This window comes from Postia placenta (genome assembly GCF_002117355.1).
Source record: "Postia placenta MAD-698-R-SB12 unplaced genomic scaffold POSPLAscaffold_1, whole genome shotgun sequence".
Taxonomy (NCBI): Eukaryota; Fungi; Basidiomycota; class Agaricomycetes; order Polyporales; family Adustoporiaceae; genus Rhodonia; species Rhodonia placenta.
Genome location: NW_020169832.1, coordinates 2,707,923 through 2,724,689, shown reverse-complemented (window position 1 = coordinate 2,724,689; position 16,767 = coordinate 2,707,923). Strand labels below are relative to the sequence as shown.

General features: G+C 52.8%; 7 protein-coding genes across 7 annotated transcripts; 5 read left to right on the top strand and 2 right to left on the bottom strand.

Annotated features, from left to right (window-relative positions):
- Positions 1 to 33: 33 nt before the first annotated feature.
- Positions 34 to 441, top strand: POSPLADRAFT_1051883 (hypothetical protein; the record flags this gene model as incomplete). Its single annotated transcript, XM_024480217.1, has 3 exons — positions 34 to 107; positions 162 to 200; positions 261 to 441. The coding sequence occupies 3 exons, from the start codon at positions 34 to 36 to the stop codon at positions 439 to 441; spliced, it is 294 nt and encodes a 97-aa protein (XP_024344552.1).
- A 227-nt stretch (positions 442 to 668) lies between these two features.
- Positions 669 to 1,064, bottom strand: POSPLADRAFT_1051882 (hypothetical protein; the record flags this gene model as incomplete). The annotated part of the gene is made up of 4 exons (XM_024480216.1): positions 669 to 738; positions 795 to 817; positions 874 to 996; positions 1,056 to 1,064. The coding sequence occupies 4 exons, from the start codon at positions 1,062 to 1,064 to the stop codon at positions 669 to 671; spliced, it is 225 nt and encodes a 74-aa protein (XP_024344551.1).
- A 256-nt stretch (positions 1,065 to 1,320) lies between these two features.
- POSPLADRAFT_1042951 (hypothetical protein) lies at positions 1,321 to 3,583 on the top strand (the record flags this gene model as incomplete). Its single annotated transcript, XM_024478194.1, has 9 exons — positions 1,321 to 1,488; positions 1,663 to 1,928; positions 1,986 to 2,050; positions 2,102 to 2,162; positions 2,216 to 2,433; positions 2,490 to 2,725; positions 2,780 to 2,992; positions 3,178 to 3,280; positions 3,543 to 3,583. 9 exons carry the CDS (start codon positions 1,321 to 1,323, stop codon positions 3,581 to 3,583), a joined length of 1,371 nt encoding a protein of 456 aa, XP_024344550.1.
- Positions 3,584 to 4,430: 847 nt separating this feature from the next.
- Positions 4,431 to 8,452, bottom strand: POSPLADRAFT_1042950 (hypothetical protein; the record flags this gene model as incomplete). The annotated part of the gene is made up of 12 exons (XM_024478193.1): positions 4,431 to 4,558; positions 4,709 to 4,887; positions 4,937 to 5,104; positions 5,157 to 5,272; positions 5,321 to 5,643; positions 5,696 to 5,791; positions 5,957 to 6,110; positions 6,160 to 6,801; positions 6,972 to 7,084; positions 7,146 to 7,692; positions 7,759 to 8,188; positions 8,250 to 8,452. The coding sequence occupies 12 exons, from the start codon at positions 8,450 to 8,452 to the stop codon at positions 4,431 to 4,433; spliced, it is 3,099 nt and encodes a 1,032-aa protein (XP_024344549.1).
- A 707-nt stretch (positions 8,453 to 9,159) lies between these two features.
- POSPLADRAFT_1042949 (hypothetical protein) lies at positions 9,160 to 9,698 on the top strand (the record flags this gene model as incomplete). Its single annotated transcript, XM_024478192.1, has 3 exons — positions 9,160 to 9,276; positions 9,328 to 9,597; positions 9,657 to 9,698. 3 exons carry the CDS (start codon positions 9,160 to 9,162, stop codon positions 9,696 to 9,698), a joined length of 429 nt encoding a protein of 142 aa, XP_024344548.1.
- A 1,041-nt stretch (positions 9,699 to 10,739) lies between these two features.
- On the top strand, positions 10,740 to 12,458 carry POSPLADRAFT_1127883 (hypothetical protein; the record flags this gene model as incomplete). The annotated part of the gene is made up of 7 exons (XM_024483675.1): positions 10,740 to 10,820; positions 10,885 to 10,979; positions 11,040 to 11,324; positions 11,387 to 11,736; positions 11,791 to 11,935; positions 11,989 to 12,229; positions 12,285 to 12,458. The coding sequence occupies 7 exons, from the start codon at positions 10,740 to 10,742 to the stop codon at positions 12,456 to 12,458; spliced, it is 1,371 nt and encodes a 456-aa protein (XP_024344547.1).
- A 371-nt stretch (positions 12,459 to 12,829) lies between these two features.
- Positions 12,830 to 16,731, top strand: POSPLADRAFT_1176683 (hypothetical protein; the record flags this gene model as incomplete). Its single annotated transcript, XM_024488437.1, has 10 exons — positions 12,830 to 13,171; positions 13,225 to 13,524; positions 13,582 to 13,860; positions 13,916 to 14,122; positions 14,175 to 14,399; positions 14,455 to 14,913; positions 14,963 to 15,163; positions 15,214 to 15,577; positions 15,629 to 15,837; positions 15,887 to 16,731. 10 exons carry the CDS (start codon positions 12,830 to 12,832, stop codon positions 16,289 to 16,291), a joined length of 2,991 nt encoding a protein of 996 aa, XP_024344546.1. The 3' UTR covers positions 16,292 to 16,731.
- Between the last annotated feature and the right edge of the window lie 36 nt (positions 16,732 to 16,767).

The following is a 16,767-nucleotide window of genomic DNA, read 5'->3' as shown; positions in this document are numbered from 1 at the left end:
ATATCTGCTCATTTTCCGTGACTTTGCTGTAAAATGTCGTTCCTTGGACGGTCAGGCGGATCCTCGACTGGTGTGAACCCGGAGCGGGTGGAGATGGCGGTACAGGAGTACGTATCAATCCATTTATTACTGGATGAGACATACTGACTTGGTTCACAAAGGTTGGACATGATCACCGATGTGTTCAACCGTCTCGTGTCGTCAGTGGCACACCATGCAGTCATAGATTGTCTCCTTATTGATGCGCATCACTTCTATAGGTCATGTCACGCAAAGTGCATCAGCACACGGTATGCCGAGGGCGACTTGAACAAGGGCGAAAGCGTCTGCATTGACCGCTGCGTGTCGAAATTCTTCGAAGTGAACAAGAGGGTCGGGGAGAAACTGCAGAGCATGGGCGGAAATGCTCCCAGCGGGCAGAGCGCGTTCGGCTCATTATGAGAGGACACAAGCTGCCAGCGATTGCTTGCTGAGGGCAATCGCCACTTTCACGATACTTTCCGCACGCCGTATAGTCAACTAATGCGCTGGACATGTAGTGCCTCCGTTCCAAAAGCATCGTAACCTGCAATAGACGGGTATGTACATGCAGGGTAGTCCTCGCAAAGTGCGAGAGAATAAGTGTAATAGATGATGTGTGCAGCTCGAACACGCGTTAGGACCCGCAGTCACTTCCCGTAGGTGGGGAAACATTCGGCCATGGTCTTTGAGTGCTTGTTCTTGGCGTGCTCTTCGAGTCTGAAATCCATACAATAAATCGAGGAACATGCTGCCTGGAGAGATGGTGGACTCACGCAGGCTCGCGAGTTGTCAGAAGCTAAAAGAAGATCGCTCTGAGCACGTTTTAGGAGGCCGAGGAGAGGGAGCACTCACAAATGTCTGTCTACATGTTGCACAGATGATGTTAAGAGCAGCTTGGTTGGTCTTGGTTTGGCTCTTCGCGGCCCCTCCAGCCTTCGCCGCATTCCTCTCCCTCTTCTGAGCGGCTTTCGCACCCTACGGACATCAAGCAGCCCGATCAGTGGAGAAAATTGGATGAAGACGTGGCGACACACGTTTCCCATGATTCACCGATATCCAGACAAGTACACGAAGAAGAAAGAGTACAGAGAGACAGAAAGTCTAGTCGAGAAGAGCCCGAGAGAGGACCGGACGATACCACTGAGCCTGGACAGAGTCTGTAGCAGAGATGCAAGGATACGGGCGCCTATGTGCGATCGACGAATTTCTCGGCCACGGTCCGCGATCTAGATCCCATTTTGAATCCATTACCCACTTTTTATTTTTCTCAACAAATCATGGCGTGCGACCTCTGCCTGCATGACTCACCTCAGCATCTCATTATTCCCCGCTCGCCTCCTGAGACTCACCCAGACAGCGTTTCCATTCACCGTCGCGCGAAAATACACCATGGTCGCACCAAACAGTCCGTTGGCCAAGGTCATTGATGAGGTCAAGGTTGACATCCTCACCCGGACACAGGATAATGTGAGTCTTTAGTCCATATGCTGGCAGTTGGTCCTGACCCATTCCACAGGACAACGCGAAATGGCTGCACAATGTCTCCAGGAGCTTTATCTGTGAATGAACCCATGCCCTCTCAATTCGCTTGATTTACTAACACCCTTGGTCAGCCGATACGATAACAGGTTCGCATCATAGTCGACGATTGAGAGTCTTCTTCTGAGGGTGTCTCGGATAGTTCCCACCCAGGAGATGTATACGTACGCCGTGCAAGCCTCGTTAGGCGACGACGTGTACGACGAGCCGTGCACCAAGACTCTGGAGGCACACATGGCGAAGTTGACCGGCAAAGAGGCTGCGCTGTTCATGCCTTCTGGTACCATGTCCAACCAACTCGCGCTGCGGACACATCTCAAGCAGCCCCCATACTCCGTGTTGTGTGACCACCGCGCGCATATCGCAAGGTCCGCTTCATTCATGAGCAGTCATTGATTAGTCGCTCAGCTGCATCTGGTCACTAGGTACGAGGCCGGTGGTACTGCCTTCCACTCTGGCGCGCAGCTCGACTATGCTATCCCAGCAAATGGTACGTGGTGTAGATAGCAAGATATGCAACTGCTCACGCCTAATCTGACAGGACATCATCTCACACTTGACGATGTCAAGGAGCATGTCGTCCTCGGAATGGATGTTCACACGTAAGAGCATAAATAATGCATGAGACCAGTCGGCTGATTCAATGCTGAAATAGCTGTCCTACGGCTGTCATTGAATTGGAGAACACCTTAAATGGGACGATTATGCCCCAGGAAGACATTATCGCCATTTCACAATTCGCTCACAGCCATGACATTAAAATGCACCTCGACGGTGCACGCATATGGCACGTCGCCGTGGAAACTGCGACGCCGCTCAAAGAACTCTGCGGCCCCTTTGACTCGGTCAGTTTGTGCTTCAGCAAGGGTCTTGGTGCGTGCCTCTTCCGATAACCCCATCTTAATTGTGGTTGAGCGGTATTGTATCAGGCGCACCAATCGGCTCCTGCTTGGTCGGCACACAGGAGTTCATCACCCGTGCACGCTGGTTCCGAAAGATGTTCGGTGGTGGCATGCGCCAGACCGGCTTCATGGCCGCCTCCGCGGCGTACGCTCTCACACACCATTTCCCCCTCCTCTCCCGCGTACACGCCCTGACCCGACGGCTCGAAACCGGTCTTCAGGACATCGGCGTCAGCATCACCAGCGGCGCTGAGACTTGCATGGTGAGTACTGTCTGACCGGGCACGACGCCCTGACTTGACTCGGGATCAACGCAGGTCTTCTTCGACCCCTCGCCAATTGGTGTCAGCTATGCCGAGCTGGTCGCGCGGGCAAGCAAACTCCCTAGCCCGATCAAGCTCGGGGGCTCGCGTCTTGTCGTTCACATTCAGACGACGGACGAGACCGTCGACGATTTTTTGGCCCTTGTGCGACAGCTCGCGCAGGAGAAAAAGGACGGTGGATTCGTCGCGACCGAGGCTCACGCGAAGGTGAATGGCAGTGCGAAGCAGAGCATATATGTGAAGGTTGCGCCCGCCGACGTGGATAAGGCATAGAGAGAAACCCATCTAAGCCTGACATAGTGTCTAGTGTCAATCGGCGAGAATCCAGCAGAAGACCAAGCTGTGTACCACCATAGAGCACATAGATTGCATGTAACTTATCATTATGATAGATTCATAAGCCCATGTTGTCCCGCATGCTCAACCCTAAAGGCTATCCCGGCACGAGATACATGTCTTACTCTCGGCATTACGCTTTTGACATTGTTGTGCACAGTACAGTACTTTTGTGAAGAGCTGCGCAGGAATCTCTAGCCCTTCCCAACGTATCTTTGCTTCTCATACTCCTTCCATAGCGCCTTCATCGTCGCCTTCCCACCCGCGTCGAGCGCGGACACCATCATCGCATCACGATTGTGCTCTCCCAGCATGTCACACAGCGCGAACAGCCCCGGCTGTAGCTCCTTCCGCACCTGCGCTGAGACGTGGCAGAGCGGGTCGCTGATTGCCTCGACGTACGCCGTCAGCACGTACGCAGCGTGCTTTGAGAACGGCCGGACCAACGACTCGGGCTTTTGAATATCTGCCGACTGCGCGTGCGCACGCACGACGGTCTTCGTTGACAGGTTGGTCATAAGCCGTGCGAGCGCCTTGCTCTCCTCTACTCCAAGCGGCGTGCGTGCGGTTATCCACCGCGGGAGGGTATTCACGACCTGCTTCGTCTGCTTCGCTCCGAGCTGTGGTCGGAGGCAGCGGAGGGCTTTCGTAAGCTGTCGTAATATCATGCCGAGGTGCGGGAGCGTGTTCAACACGAGGTCGCGTCGAAGACGGATGAGCGCGCTGACGATAGCAATGAGTTCGTGGAAGACGGCTGAGTCTGTCTCGGCGTCGTGTTCCGTTGACTCTTCGAGAGTTTGGCCAACTATGGACCATATGCTGGACATGTCGCAAATTCGAATAGCCGCAGGCTTTAATAATCGTAAGTGAATGTGATCGCGGAAATTAGACTTCCGGGAATAACGTACACGACTATTGAAATGCCGGCTCATCAGGTTAAGGACCTCACGACGAAGAGACGGTGTAGTATGATAGAGGTGTTTGTCGGCAAATAGGTTGAAAATTTTCGTCGTGTGGTCCTGCGTAATTTTGGATGTACCTGAGTGAACAACACTTGAGTGGAAATTCATAAGCTAGTATGGGTGTGGAAGTTACCTTCAGGAGCATCATGCACAAGCAGGCTTGATAGACGGATCAGTGCTGCTGTGTCCTCCACTTGACTCGTAGCGCAGGAAAGGGCTTCATAGATGTAATTAAGGATATATGTAAAGTCTTCCAGACTGAGTGTCCTGCAGCGAGTAAACAGCCGCACATGTAACGGTGTAAGCGCTACAATTCGTGTACGTGAGCTGTATGATCCGCGAGACGCTCATGATGTCTCACCGTCCAGGTCGAGCGTATGGGCAGCGGCAATATAGGTTGCAACAACGTTCTCTAGGCCTGTATTGCCATCCCCATTTCCACTTGCATAGAGTTCTTCAAGTACAATGTCTAAGACTGCAAGCCATGTTTCGACCGAGTGTGACAGATGTGACTTCGAGAACAACCTTGAAAGCAGAGCACGACCGAATTTGGCATGATCAGATACTGGTTCAGCAATTTGTTAGATCTGGCCTGTTCTGGGAAACGAATCCTGACCGTGCGCACCTTCTTTTTGCAGCCATCGTCCCGCTGCAAGGGTACGAGACCATGCCTTGAGGGTGTCGATATGGTGATACAAATCGGACGCAGCAGAGGTGGAGAGTACAGCCAGCATACGAGAGCAAGAGGTCGTAGACATGCGTTCGTATAGCCGCTGGAGTAACGATAGCACTCGCTCGTTGAACCTAGAAAAGACTATAAGTAATCGATTTTTTCATCAGGAAAGTGGCGCACTGGCTAGCTTCATAGTTCTCAGTCAATGTTTCAATGAAACGGAGGAGACATAATTCCTGGAAGGCACCAGTCGTTTGTTCTCGAGGAATTTCTAGGAATCGTGAGAAGGCCTCGACAATTGACACCACGGCGTCTTCATCACCCCTTTGTGCTGCCTTCAAGAACGCACTGAAGAAGATGGTAAATTTTGTGGGTGTATTGCGTGCATCGAGGAGCTAACCTCATGTACATTGTGATCACGTCCAACGTGACCGACACGAACTCGTTGAGACTAGGGTCGTCAAATTCCGCAGACAAACGAGTCTTGACCAAATGATGGAAGAAAAGCAATGCTCCCTACTTCCTGTTAATTAAGGGCTGGTAAAACCTAAGTATGTACAATACCTGGTGTTCCACGCTACCCATGTGCATGAAGGTGCGCCGCATGAATTCACGAACAACGAGCAGAAGACGCGGTTCCGTTTGCTGTTGTTCCGGACGAGACATGATCACATCCGCTATCCGTGCCCGCTGCAGGAAGTCCGCACGGGCGCTACGTGACAGATATTCCGCAGGAGCATGTAGCAGAGTTTTGTACGTCGCATAGAGGGGCACAGAAGTCGCGATATCGGCGTGAACGGACTTTCTTTCTGGATAGCTCAGTAAATGCTCCACGTCAACCTGATCCACAGATGCAGTCTGGATGGCAATCTGTGTCATAAAAACATCTGGAAGAGTGTCAATTAATCCGAACTTCAACTTCAAGTTTAAATGTCACACCTCTGACGTTGGGAAGCTCCCAGAACGCGGCATCATGCAGCATCCTCCGCATAAAATTTGCTGCATTCACTCCTTGCGAACCTTGCTGACATTCGTCTGCAGACAATACACGCAACATCAAGTTCGTGAGACGCGACATTTGCTCTGTGGAAGCTTTCAAGCTGACTCGTCTCTGAGTAATGGTACACATGCATCACGGTTCGACTCACTCAAATAAAGGCAACCACCTAGTGAGCAGCAGGTGAAATATTGCGATGGCACCTTGCTTGTGACCGGCTTCAGGCGTCAGACGATGTGTTTTGCCTGACCAACTGGTTTCATTGTCTAGATGACGCTCGAGATAATGCAAGACATTGTCGAACACGGATGAGGCTTGATCAGGGTCGCTGGACACTTGATAGAGCAGGAATCGGGCCTGGGATACGGTCACAAATAGCTTGACAAAGACTGGGGAATGATCTCACAATTTCCACACTGAACTCAGGCACAGTTCCGTCATGCTGAAGGAATATACGCAATTGAGAAGTGGCTGAGGAGTCAGAGCCCAATTCCAATTTCAAGACTCTGGCCGTAGAGAGCTCGTAATGAACACGAAGTGCTGCCGCAGCAACGATCTGCCAAGCCCACGTCTCCCTTCGGTCCGCTGCCTCCATAGCCTTGTAGCTGCCCTTCAATGCGTGGGGAATTACATGTGAGTGAACGTCGCCCACTAAAGAGCGTATTTCCTCGCAGGCTTCCTCTGGGATTATGTGGAGGGGTAATGATCCCACTACAAGTCCAACTGCCCTCGCTGCGGAGGCGAATGTTACCGCAGCCAACTCCGGATTTGGATGGCCATCGACGGAGACGGTTGTACCACTCCGCCGTGATTTCTTCCTGGCGCCTGAGCCTTCGTCAGCGGTGAATCTCTTATCTTGTTCCTTGAACTCTTTGAAGGTATCGCGGAGATATTGCAGGACAAGCTTAGTCACATCCTGGACCTGACCAGGGGTGAGAAAGCCGTGAATTGCCTTCGTCAACCGATCAAGGAACGTGAATGAAAATAGAGCGCTGGAGTTGACAAGGCCAAATGCCTTCCGAGCGTCGTCAGGACCAGCCTGGAGATTCTGCATTGAAAATGAATCGAGCCAGAGTGAGATGATCGTGTTGACGGAGCGAGTTTTGCTATGATAGCTAAGTAACAAGTCCAGATATGTTAGAACCGGCGGCGTAGGGTTCGGAACCTGATATATGTAAGCCATTAGGTGTGTACGCTGTCGTCCAGTATCCCCCTTACCAGGATCAACCTCTTCCAAATAGACGGCAACGTGGGAGACACAATATCATAGTCGATACGCGTTAAGACCGAGATAATCTCCATGGCCGCATCGACTCGTTGTGCATGTTGTTCTAAGTATTGACCATTAAGGGTTTAGCTGTCGACTCCACCTCCAAAAAGGCACCTACGCACCTTCCCAACTGCCTCTTAGGGCTTCAAGTGCTGTATCGCCGTTCTCCCTCAGTATTTGAGTTAACGGATCGTTACCTACACTATGCAATCTCTCTTCTTCGACAATCGCCAGGCACTTGATCCGCGTTTCCCAAATGCGCATGGGTTCGATGTTACCTGCACGAGTCACAAGCTCGTCACACATTGCATAGAATGCTGTTCCCGCGCCTTGTACCTGTGCGACCACGTTGTCCGTGGCACGATTTGAACCTTGGCTAAAGAGAGCAGTCTTGTGCCGTCTCACGGACTGAATAAATGACCGGAGTAAACGAGGCAAAACGTCTAACGTGCTGGCATTCGGGGCTAAAGTTCCGGCAAGCGCATTCTTGAGGGCTGGATCGCATTTGCCTTCCTCGAGAGAACGGAGCACATCGACGCCGAACATTGTCTCCACGCCAGCTGCGTAGATCCCAGCCACTGCTTCCTGGAGGTGTGCGCCGTCGCCGGTATTCAGGTGCATACCGTGGATCCAATAGAGAAGATGGTTTTGCAAGAAGGTCGAATATATCTACCAAATGACGTTACGAATGTCACAGTAAGTGATTCGTATTGATTGAATTGACATTGTGTTAACCTTTCTTTTGTTTGACGAATTGGCAAAGGCCGTCCTGTAGGCCGAGACAATAGACAGAGGTATTGCACCAAGAGATTCGACAGTTTCATTCAACCTGGTAAACTGAAGGGCCGCGAGGTGGGAAAGTACAGCAGCAAGACATTCCAAGAGTGTTTCAGGGCTGAACTTCGGAACAGCTATCGGCCATAGAACAGCGATAGAACGGGAGACTAGCTTGTTCAGTACGAGCTGTGCGTCGTGTTCGATTGACGAGAGAAGCGACAGGAAGGCGATGACGATTGGGGCAATGGGTACACGACTGAGTATAGGAAGTAGCCAAGATTTGATGGTGCGTGCCGACCCAGTGAGATCGGCTTGTGTCCTGTTAGACGAGTACACAATGTCTGACAGAAGCTGCCAATATCGCGTATCCATGATTGGGTTCACGTCCCTGCGTGGTGAGTTGACCAGGAAGTGCCGGATCAAGCATTATGGGCGGGGAAAGTACTCACGACGCTCTGGCCTTGTCTTTCAAAAACCGTGTCAACAGCCATTCTACTATGACTTCGCCCTTGTTGGGCAGATAGAACCCATTGTCGTCCCATGCGTTCTGCGCAAGTTTGATCTTCGACGGGCTGCCTGTGTGAGGAGGGTCGGACGAAGCCTTAAGCGCTCGAATGAAGTCCTGGGCTGATCCATGGGTAGTGCTGCTCATCGTGCGCAACTCTCTGCTTGCTTTGCAAAGCGGCAACGTAGACCAGCTAATATCAGGAATCCAAGGATCTGCAATTCTCGAAGCGTCGAAGCTGCCTCCAGGATTCCACGAACCGCTGTGAAATTTTCGACCGAACTTCCCTTCAAGGGTCGGAGCGTCAGCTGAACGGTATGCAGCGATGTATATCCGACCCTAAGCAGAAAATACGAGAAGAGGAAGCGGCAGAGGCAGAAAGGCTAATAGCTAGCATGCGGAGAGCCGGAATATGGCCCTGATTAGGCACGTGCGGCTAGGCACTTGCAGGGACGCAGCTGGGATGCGGTCAATCGAAGCATTTGAAGATGGCTATTTCCGACTCGTCAATGTCTGGCCCGCTCAGTCGTCTGTCTACGGCTCACCCTCAACCCTCACTCACCTCGGGCCTGCAGGTTTACGCAGCCCTTGTAGCCCTCAGATGGTGGCGGACTGACCGCCCAACGCACCGCCCGACCCAAGCCAAGCCAGTTTGCCTTTCTCTCATGGTACTGGTATGTAACAGTGATCCACAGGACATACACACGGTTCCGGACGGTGCTGCAGCCTGGTAAGCACATCAACCGGTCAGCAAGAAGACCATAGGTTGCGAACTATATAAGGTGGGCATGTCGTCTAGTTTCCCCTCAGCAAGTGCACTCAGCCATTCATCGATCTTAGACCACTGCAGAACAATGGTTGCATACCTGTGGCTTGTATGGTACGAGTCGTCATGCAGGATGTCACCTAGACACTGGGCTTTGGCAGTAACATACGAAGCTCACGATCTCGCCTATGCGACATTCTACGAGGTACGTGCGTTCACATGCTTTAGAGTTGAACCAATTGGTCATCCCATACAGGTATTCCGTGATGGCAATGCAGCACATTACCAGCCTCGTGTTGTACGCCGTGTACACCTGACCAGCAAGCACGGCAACACACCGTATGCCGGCAAGCTGCTATTGGGAGAGATCAACGACCAAGTTTTGGGCGCTCTCGAGATGTACAGCGAGACTGCAACTGAGTTGGTTAACTCTCACACCAAAAAGCGTGGCATACACGAGTTGGCTTGTCATGATTGGGCGATAATCATCGTCCGAAGCTTGGAGGACGCGCTGCTACTCCCTCGGGTAAGCAACGATAAGCCTTCTAGACCGTATGATGGCCCTTATTCGTCGCTCAATTTCAGGGTGCCCTCTCGAGGGTGGAAAAGAGTCCCCGATTCGGCTGACTGAGCCGCAGTGGATAGCGCTGACTTTATCTTTCTTCACTGAGACAAGAAGTTCCATCTCCTGGACTTATTGGGTTTTATGTCGTCCTTTTCTCTTGGGTCTATTAGTGGGTCGTTCTGGGCTACTCATCCACGCCGCAGCGCGCGTCATCTGTATCACATACGGCATCTGCTTCATCGGAGGACCATCCTGTACTCATGCTCACATTCACATTATCCCTGACGCTAACTAGAGTAGCCCCTCACTTGATGTACACAAACCCTTGTACTTACATACCCAACCATGTAGTATTGAGAACCGTTATGTAGCGTGAAAATGCAATCAGTTCCCTAAGGACCCTAACCCCAATCTTGGGGTCTGGAAGTGAATATGGGTTTGCACCGAACCACCACTGAGGCCTGATGAACAGTGCTTTCACTCGCGATCCCATACCGTCAAGGCGATTTTTGGGCGTGTGTCCCCGTCTGTCTGTTCTTCTCGGAGCCTCACCGGAGAGGATACCACCCGGTCCGCTTTGCCGTCCGCGGCGCTTGCAATCATGAAGCCTCTCGTTCAGTTCAATGTCTAGCTAAGTGTGCAGCGGAGAGCAGGCCAGGATGATATCTTCCACAAGTTCATTGGCAGAACATATGTTTGCTCATTCTAAGTTACACTGACATCATGGCAGCCATTAAACACTTTCAGGTACTGTGGGCACCCTCTGCATCCCAACTTAGAAAACATCCATCGCGTATATAACATACAGTTGCACGCAAACATTCAACCTTATTTTGAAGGTTCCCAGCTCTGAGTTTTGAGCGAGGGAAGTCTGGCAGCTCACTTGAAAAGCACGGATCTCACGTGCGATCTGAAGGCCCGATTTTGGCTCCGATCGGTGATCGCTGCCGCGAGCAGTAGTGCGTCTGAATCCTGACCAAGTCCTCTCTGACAAAGACTTTGCAGAGGATCCGCAACATCTCGAGCAGGCTCGTTTTCTCAGGTCTTCGAACTCAAGGGTCAGGACATCTTCTCTGCAGTACATCCTACTCCTTTCTCAGCAAATGTCTGCGACGACAGTTACAGTCCACCCGGATCTCGAGCGGTGCACTTCGTTGCAGCAGGAAGAATGGGAAGTACTAGAGGTATGTGTGCTACAGAGTTTTGTGTGTGTTTTGCACTGAATCAGAGGCGTTCCGTGTGTCTTAGTCCATCTACCCGGACTCCGTGTCTGGCGATATTTCCAGCGGGACCCTCAAGCTGGTAATACCCATTGAGTTCTCCGACCCGAAGACGGTTTCCGTGTTCCACGACCGCAGCCGGGATTACCCTGGGACTGCTATGCCCCATGGTTCGCCTGCCAGCCCACTCAGGGCGTCTGGCCCGACGCATCTGCCGTTGGCTACCTTGCCACCCCTGCTGCTAGACATTGTCTTGCCTCCCTCATACCCTTACGGCCCTCCGGCGATCGTGTCACTACATGCGACTTACGCATGGTTTCCTCTCGGCATCGCACTTCAGCGCAGGCTACTCGAGATGTGGGAGGAGGGCGAAGGTGTTCTCTATACGTGGGTTGAGTGGCTGCGCAGTGGCGAATTCCTAGACGTCCTCGGCCTCACGTTTACGTCGCATGGAGAACACTGTATTCGGTATGTCTGTCCGTCCGTCCGTAAATCTTCATATCGCAAATTACTCATTGAACCTTTAATAGAATACCACACCCGGCACCGCACGTGTTGGTGACCGCCCTCGAGGCTTACGACAAGTCGATGCAGCTGACTAGGTTCTCACAAACTTCATATACGTGTGAGATCTGTCTCACGTCTATCAAGGGGGCGCGGTGCATATTGTTGTCATGTTCGCACGTTTTCTGTCGTGCATGTCTTGAGGACTTTTGGAAGTTGTGCATTGCGGAGGGGGACATTGGGCGTGTCGGCTGTCCGGATCCACAATGCGTGAAGGCTGGACGGGAGGCGACCGAAGAGGACGTGAGGAGGGTGGTCACTGAGGAGGAAGTGAGGAGATGGAAGTGGTTGCGGGAGAAGCGCGAGCTTGAACGAGGTAGGTCTGCTCCTTTGGAATGAGTGGATGCGGCTGATCCTGTTCCTTTCGTAGACCCAACCATCATTCATTGTCCAATGTCGTTCTGCCAGCGACCTGTGCCCAAACCGCAGAATGTTGACGAGGGTTCTGGCTGGGAGCGCCTGCGCACATGCCCGGACTGTGGCTACTCCTTTTGCGCCTACTGCAAGCGCACATGGTAAGCCTAGTCTGTTCCTGGCCGCTTCATCGCCTGACTGGGCAATGTGACAGGCATGGGCCGCTCTCTGACTGCCCAATCTCAGAGACGGAGGCGTTCGTGCTGGAGTACATGGGGCTGCCTGAGGGTTCATCCGAGCGACTGGTGCTGGAACGACGGTTCGGGGCAACCAATATCCGCAGGCTTGTTGCGAAATATCAGGAGGAGCAGGCGAACAAGCAGTGGCTCGAGCAGTCGACGATGGCTTGCCCGAGCTGCCATGTGCACGTCGAGAAGTCGCTGGGGTGTAATCACGTACGTGTGGTCAGCGCAGCTTGTATTACTTTGAGGGGCTGACGCCATGGGTTAGATGACGTGCGCAAAGTGCAAGCAGCACTTCTGCTACCGGTGCGGGGAGAAGCTGCTGCCGAGCAACCCGTACGTGCACTTTTCGACGCCGGGGTTGCGGTGCTACTCGAAGCTGTTCGACTTTCAGAGCATCGACGACGAGTGGCAGCCTGTGGAAGGGTTTGAGCATTTGTAAACTAGAGTAGTACACACTGGGCGTAATAGAGATGATTTAGCGAGCCGGGGCGGGCGGAGCCGAGGTTTGTCAGGCGGGGATTCAAAGTCCGCTGGGAGTCCGCGGGCTGGGGAGGACAGCGCCGAGGCGCACCGACGCCCGCATTTTCTTTCGCCTGGCGTGCTCCTATCCGCGCCGTTGCCGTCTCTCCTTGTTTCTCTCCCTCTCCCTCCACCTCCAGCCTCCTTCCCCTTTCTCGAGGCTGCGCGGGGCACGCCCGGATACCACTTTGTCCATACCCCAGTGCTTCCTCATACCCGACCTGTTTCCCTACCACCCACCCCGACAGCCTCTGTACACTTCGCTCGCATCTACCCGCCAGGACAAGGACAATGGAACTCTACACCACATCGTTTACTTATCCGCGTCGCTCACGACCCGCTCATTCTCCTGCTTCCTCGCTCGACTATGCATCTGGCCTCAGACACACCGACTCCTACTCCCAGCTTCAACAACAATACGCTAACCACAATAATTTCAACTCTCAGGGGACTGTGTCCTCCTCCTCCTATGATGCCGTGGAGCAGCTCGTAGTTAGTGTCATGAACGCGTTTGGGGTTCGCGTTTCCATCGCCCCTGCCGACCAAGGCAGGGCATGGAACTTCCAGGTCTCAGGCGCGTACCAGCAAGTGATGTTAGCCAGAGCCCACATTCTAAAAGAGTGCCCTGTTCAAGTAAGGATGACTAAAGAACTGCGCTTGATATTCGTTGACACTCTTTCGTCCAGAATCGTGCGACTATCAAGGTCGTACGCTCAGAGATCCTCGACGCACCCGCTTCCCCGAGCCCCGGTTTGAAATCTGAAGTTCGCCGTCGTCTTGATGACATCGCATCTCAAACGTTGGCGAACATTGCTGTCGTCAATGGTGCAGAATCCCTTTCTACGCGTAGCCTTCCGGAGGGCATCAGCGCTACTACTGGATGGGTGGGCTTAGAGTCAGAGCGTGTGTGCGAGCTGGTCATTACGGGCCATGGCGATTCAGTCGACCTCGCTCGTGTTCGACTCCTCGTCATGTTGGATGAGCTGGTATGTGCGGTTTCTGCGCCTAATCTCGGCGTCAGTTGATCAATCTCCATTTGACAGAGCGGTCTGTATGTTGAGCCTGTTGAGATTGACCGCAAACTTCATGCGATGATTGCTGGACGCAAGCGGGCTACACTTCAGTCTATCCAGGAGGAGACAGCAACAAACATATATTATCCTTCCCCGCTGCAGGGCGTCGTTGGTCCTGAACTCGGGCAGACTGGACAGAATCCTTCGCTGCCGTCTGCGGCCACCAGTGCGGCCACCATATGGATTACAGGTGAACATGTCAACGTGGGGAGGGCTCGTGACATGCTTCTGAACTTAATGGTGACCAAGGTACGCTCGCTAATACAATGACGAGTCTGCATATCTAACAGCGGTCGCTGCCCAGAAGCATCAAGTGCTCACACGGGACACTACTCTCCTGCCACGCAAGATGGACTGGATGATCACTGAACGTGCTGATGACTTGAAGGCGTTCATGCATGATAATGCCACTTTCATCGAGTTTCCCCCCATCGGGACTCAGAGACCCGTGGTTGTATACGGAGATCAGAGGGTGAACATTCATAGGACCATACGTTCTATGATGCAGCTTGTGAGTATGATACAAGTTCGACCGTATAATCTGATCTGAGCCAGAGATGCAGGCATGTCAGTTCTACACTGCGTACATCTGGCTTCTTCAACCGCAGTTCAACGTTTTGATACCGTCTGCCGGCTTCCCGCCTGTCCAAGCAGCGGCCATCTCCTCGCAAATCTCTCTGACCACGGGTGCGGAGGTCATCTTCAAAGGAATGTGTTTCGAGATCCATGGCATGGAAAACGAAGTCCGCAATACCGTATCAATACTCTTGGACCGGGAAATTGTCCAGGTATGTTCATTATGTAGACGGGTGATTTGATGTCGACTGATCGCAATATTATCAGCAATTCAATCACGAGATACGGTTCCAGATCGAGCTCGCCAACGAGCATCGCGAGTTCATCAGTGGCAAGAAGAACGGCAAAATCAACAAAATCATGCAGACCACGAATGTCAAGATCAAGTTCGAAACGTTGAATGAGCACAACTTCCTCATCGATATCTCGGGCAACGACGTCGCTGTCCTGCAAGGATTGACTTTACTTCAGGAAGAGTTGCCAGCCGAAATCTCTTTCCATGTTCCGGAATCGTATCACAAGCGTATCATCGGTGTTGGCGGACGAAGCATCCAGCGCATCATGAAAAAGTATGGCGTTTATGTGAAGTTTTCGAATGCGGAGGAATTTGCAGCGATGGGTGGCTATATCGACAACGAAGATAATGTCATCGCGAGGACCCCCGCTAAGAATGCCATGAACTTGGAGAACCTGAAACAGTCCGTAATGGAACTGGTAAATCCTAAGGTACGCGTGTTTTGCACGTCGCGAAGGCCGTCGTTAACACGCATGACAGGATAAGGACTACATGAATGACACGGTAGCGATCCCCCGGAAGTATCATCGCACTCTTCTAGGTGAAAAGCACATTTTCATTCACGACATCGAGGCGAAGACCAACTCGACCGTGCGCTTCCCCGACAAAGAGAGGGCGTCTGACATGATTACAATCTTTGGACCCGAATCACAGATTCACATCGCCGCCACTATGCTTTTGGTTTGTATTAAGCTTCTCAGGCCCTTTTGTAAAATCTCACGTTTTCGCAGGATCATGTACCGTTCGAGGCCGCTGTGGCTGTCCCCCCTCACCCGGAGTTGACTCGCATCTGCGCATCTTCCGACTTCACTGCGTTCGTCGAGCGCATCAAGGAGGAATATCAAGTAATCATCTCCCCTCCGGGTTCTCCGTCCGATTCGCCTTCGGAGTGTTGGTTCAGATTCAGGTGCCAGCGCAGCAACAGCGACCACTTGAGCACGACCCGCGAGTTGTTGGACCAATTCCTTGTGAATCACAATGTCCACCTCTATCCTTCCGTCACGCCACGCACTCACCAACGCACGGACTCATTCACGGATGCCTTCCCTCACTTCGACAGCAAGGTGCTCTCGACTGCCAGAACACGTCACCAGAGTATGTATGCCGTGGTTTTAGACAGAACAAGACGAGCTGACACCTCCCTAGACTCGGCTGATCTTGGACGCCCATCTGAGGCCATGATTGACAGGCGCCTTCGTATGGCCAGCTCTTCCCCAGATGTCAAGGCTCTTTTCAATAACCCCGCCCCGCCGACTTACATCTATCATCTCGAGGAAGAGGATGACTTCGAGCCATCGTCCAACTATGTACCTGGTCCCTCCAACGAAATATGGGGTGCTCCTATGGCCCCCATTGTGAGTAGCCCTTTAGTCATCGCTATCCTTGGTCTCATCTCAATCATAGGGCTCTGGTCTACCCAACCGGCGTGGCGGCGAGGATGCACTCAAGCGTGGTTCGGACTCATTACTGGAGGCGAAGCTGAAGGACAACCTTGCGAAGCCGCGGTCTCTGACTAATCGTGCCCAGTCGCTCGATCTCACGTACTCCCTCACGCGCATCAACGAGGTCCCCCGCCATTCAGGCCTGTCCCGCCCGGACTCGCCCGACACCGCGACGGGGACCGGCACCGGCACGAACGGTAGCTCAAGCCCGATTTCTGCCACGGCGCCGTCGTTCCCGAGCGTGTACGGTCCGCCTGCGCGCACTGCCGGTATGCCTAGCTCCGCTCACGCCTCGCGCGCAGGCTTCGCTATGGACCAGGACGCCATGGACGAGGTGTCGCGTGTCATCTCTAACCTGGGCCTCTAAAGCCCTAGCCCCTTCGAGCTTGGATACGTTCCATAATTCTGCGGTACTCGGGACTGGTGCCTCGCCAAAGGACGTTCTTCGTTTTTACTGTCCGCCGCCGTACATAGCTTCAAAACGAGTTCCCAATTGTTCGCTGTAGCAAAAATCCACAATGGACATTCGACTCGCACGGACCAGTTCCGTTTTTCCTTTCCTATCCTCTCTTTGCCGTCTTTCTCGTCTCCTGTCTTGTGTCCGCGCCGCGTCCTCATGCAGCCTCACGCATCACATCACATCCAGTCCCTCTGTCCTGTCTGTCGCATGCTCATCTACGTTATATATGACCTACTAGCTAGACTCGCTTGCTTCATCTACCTCTATTCACCTCGCTCAATCTCTGTCGTATTCATCGCTCGTCTAACATCGCTTACTTATTCGCGTCGTCGCTCGCGGCTCGCATGTAAGATACAGGCATGTCCCGCGTTGGTGTAGTGGGC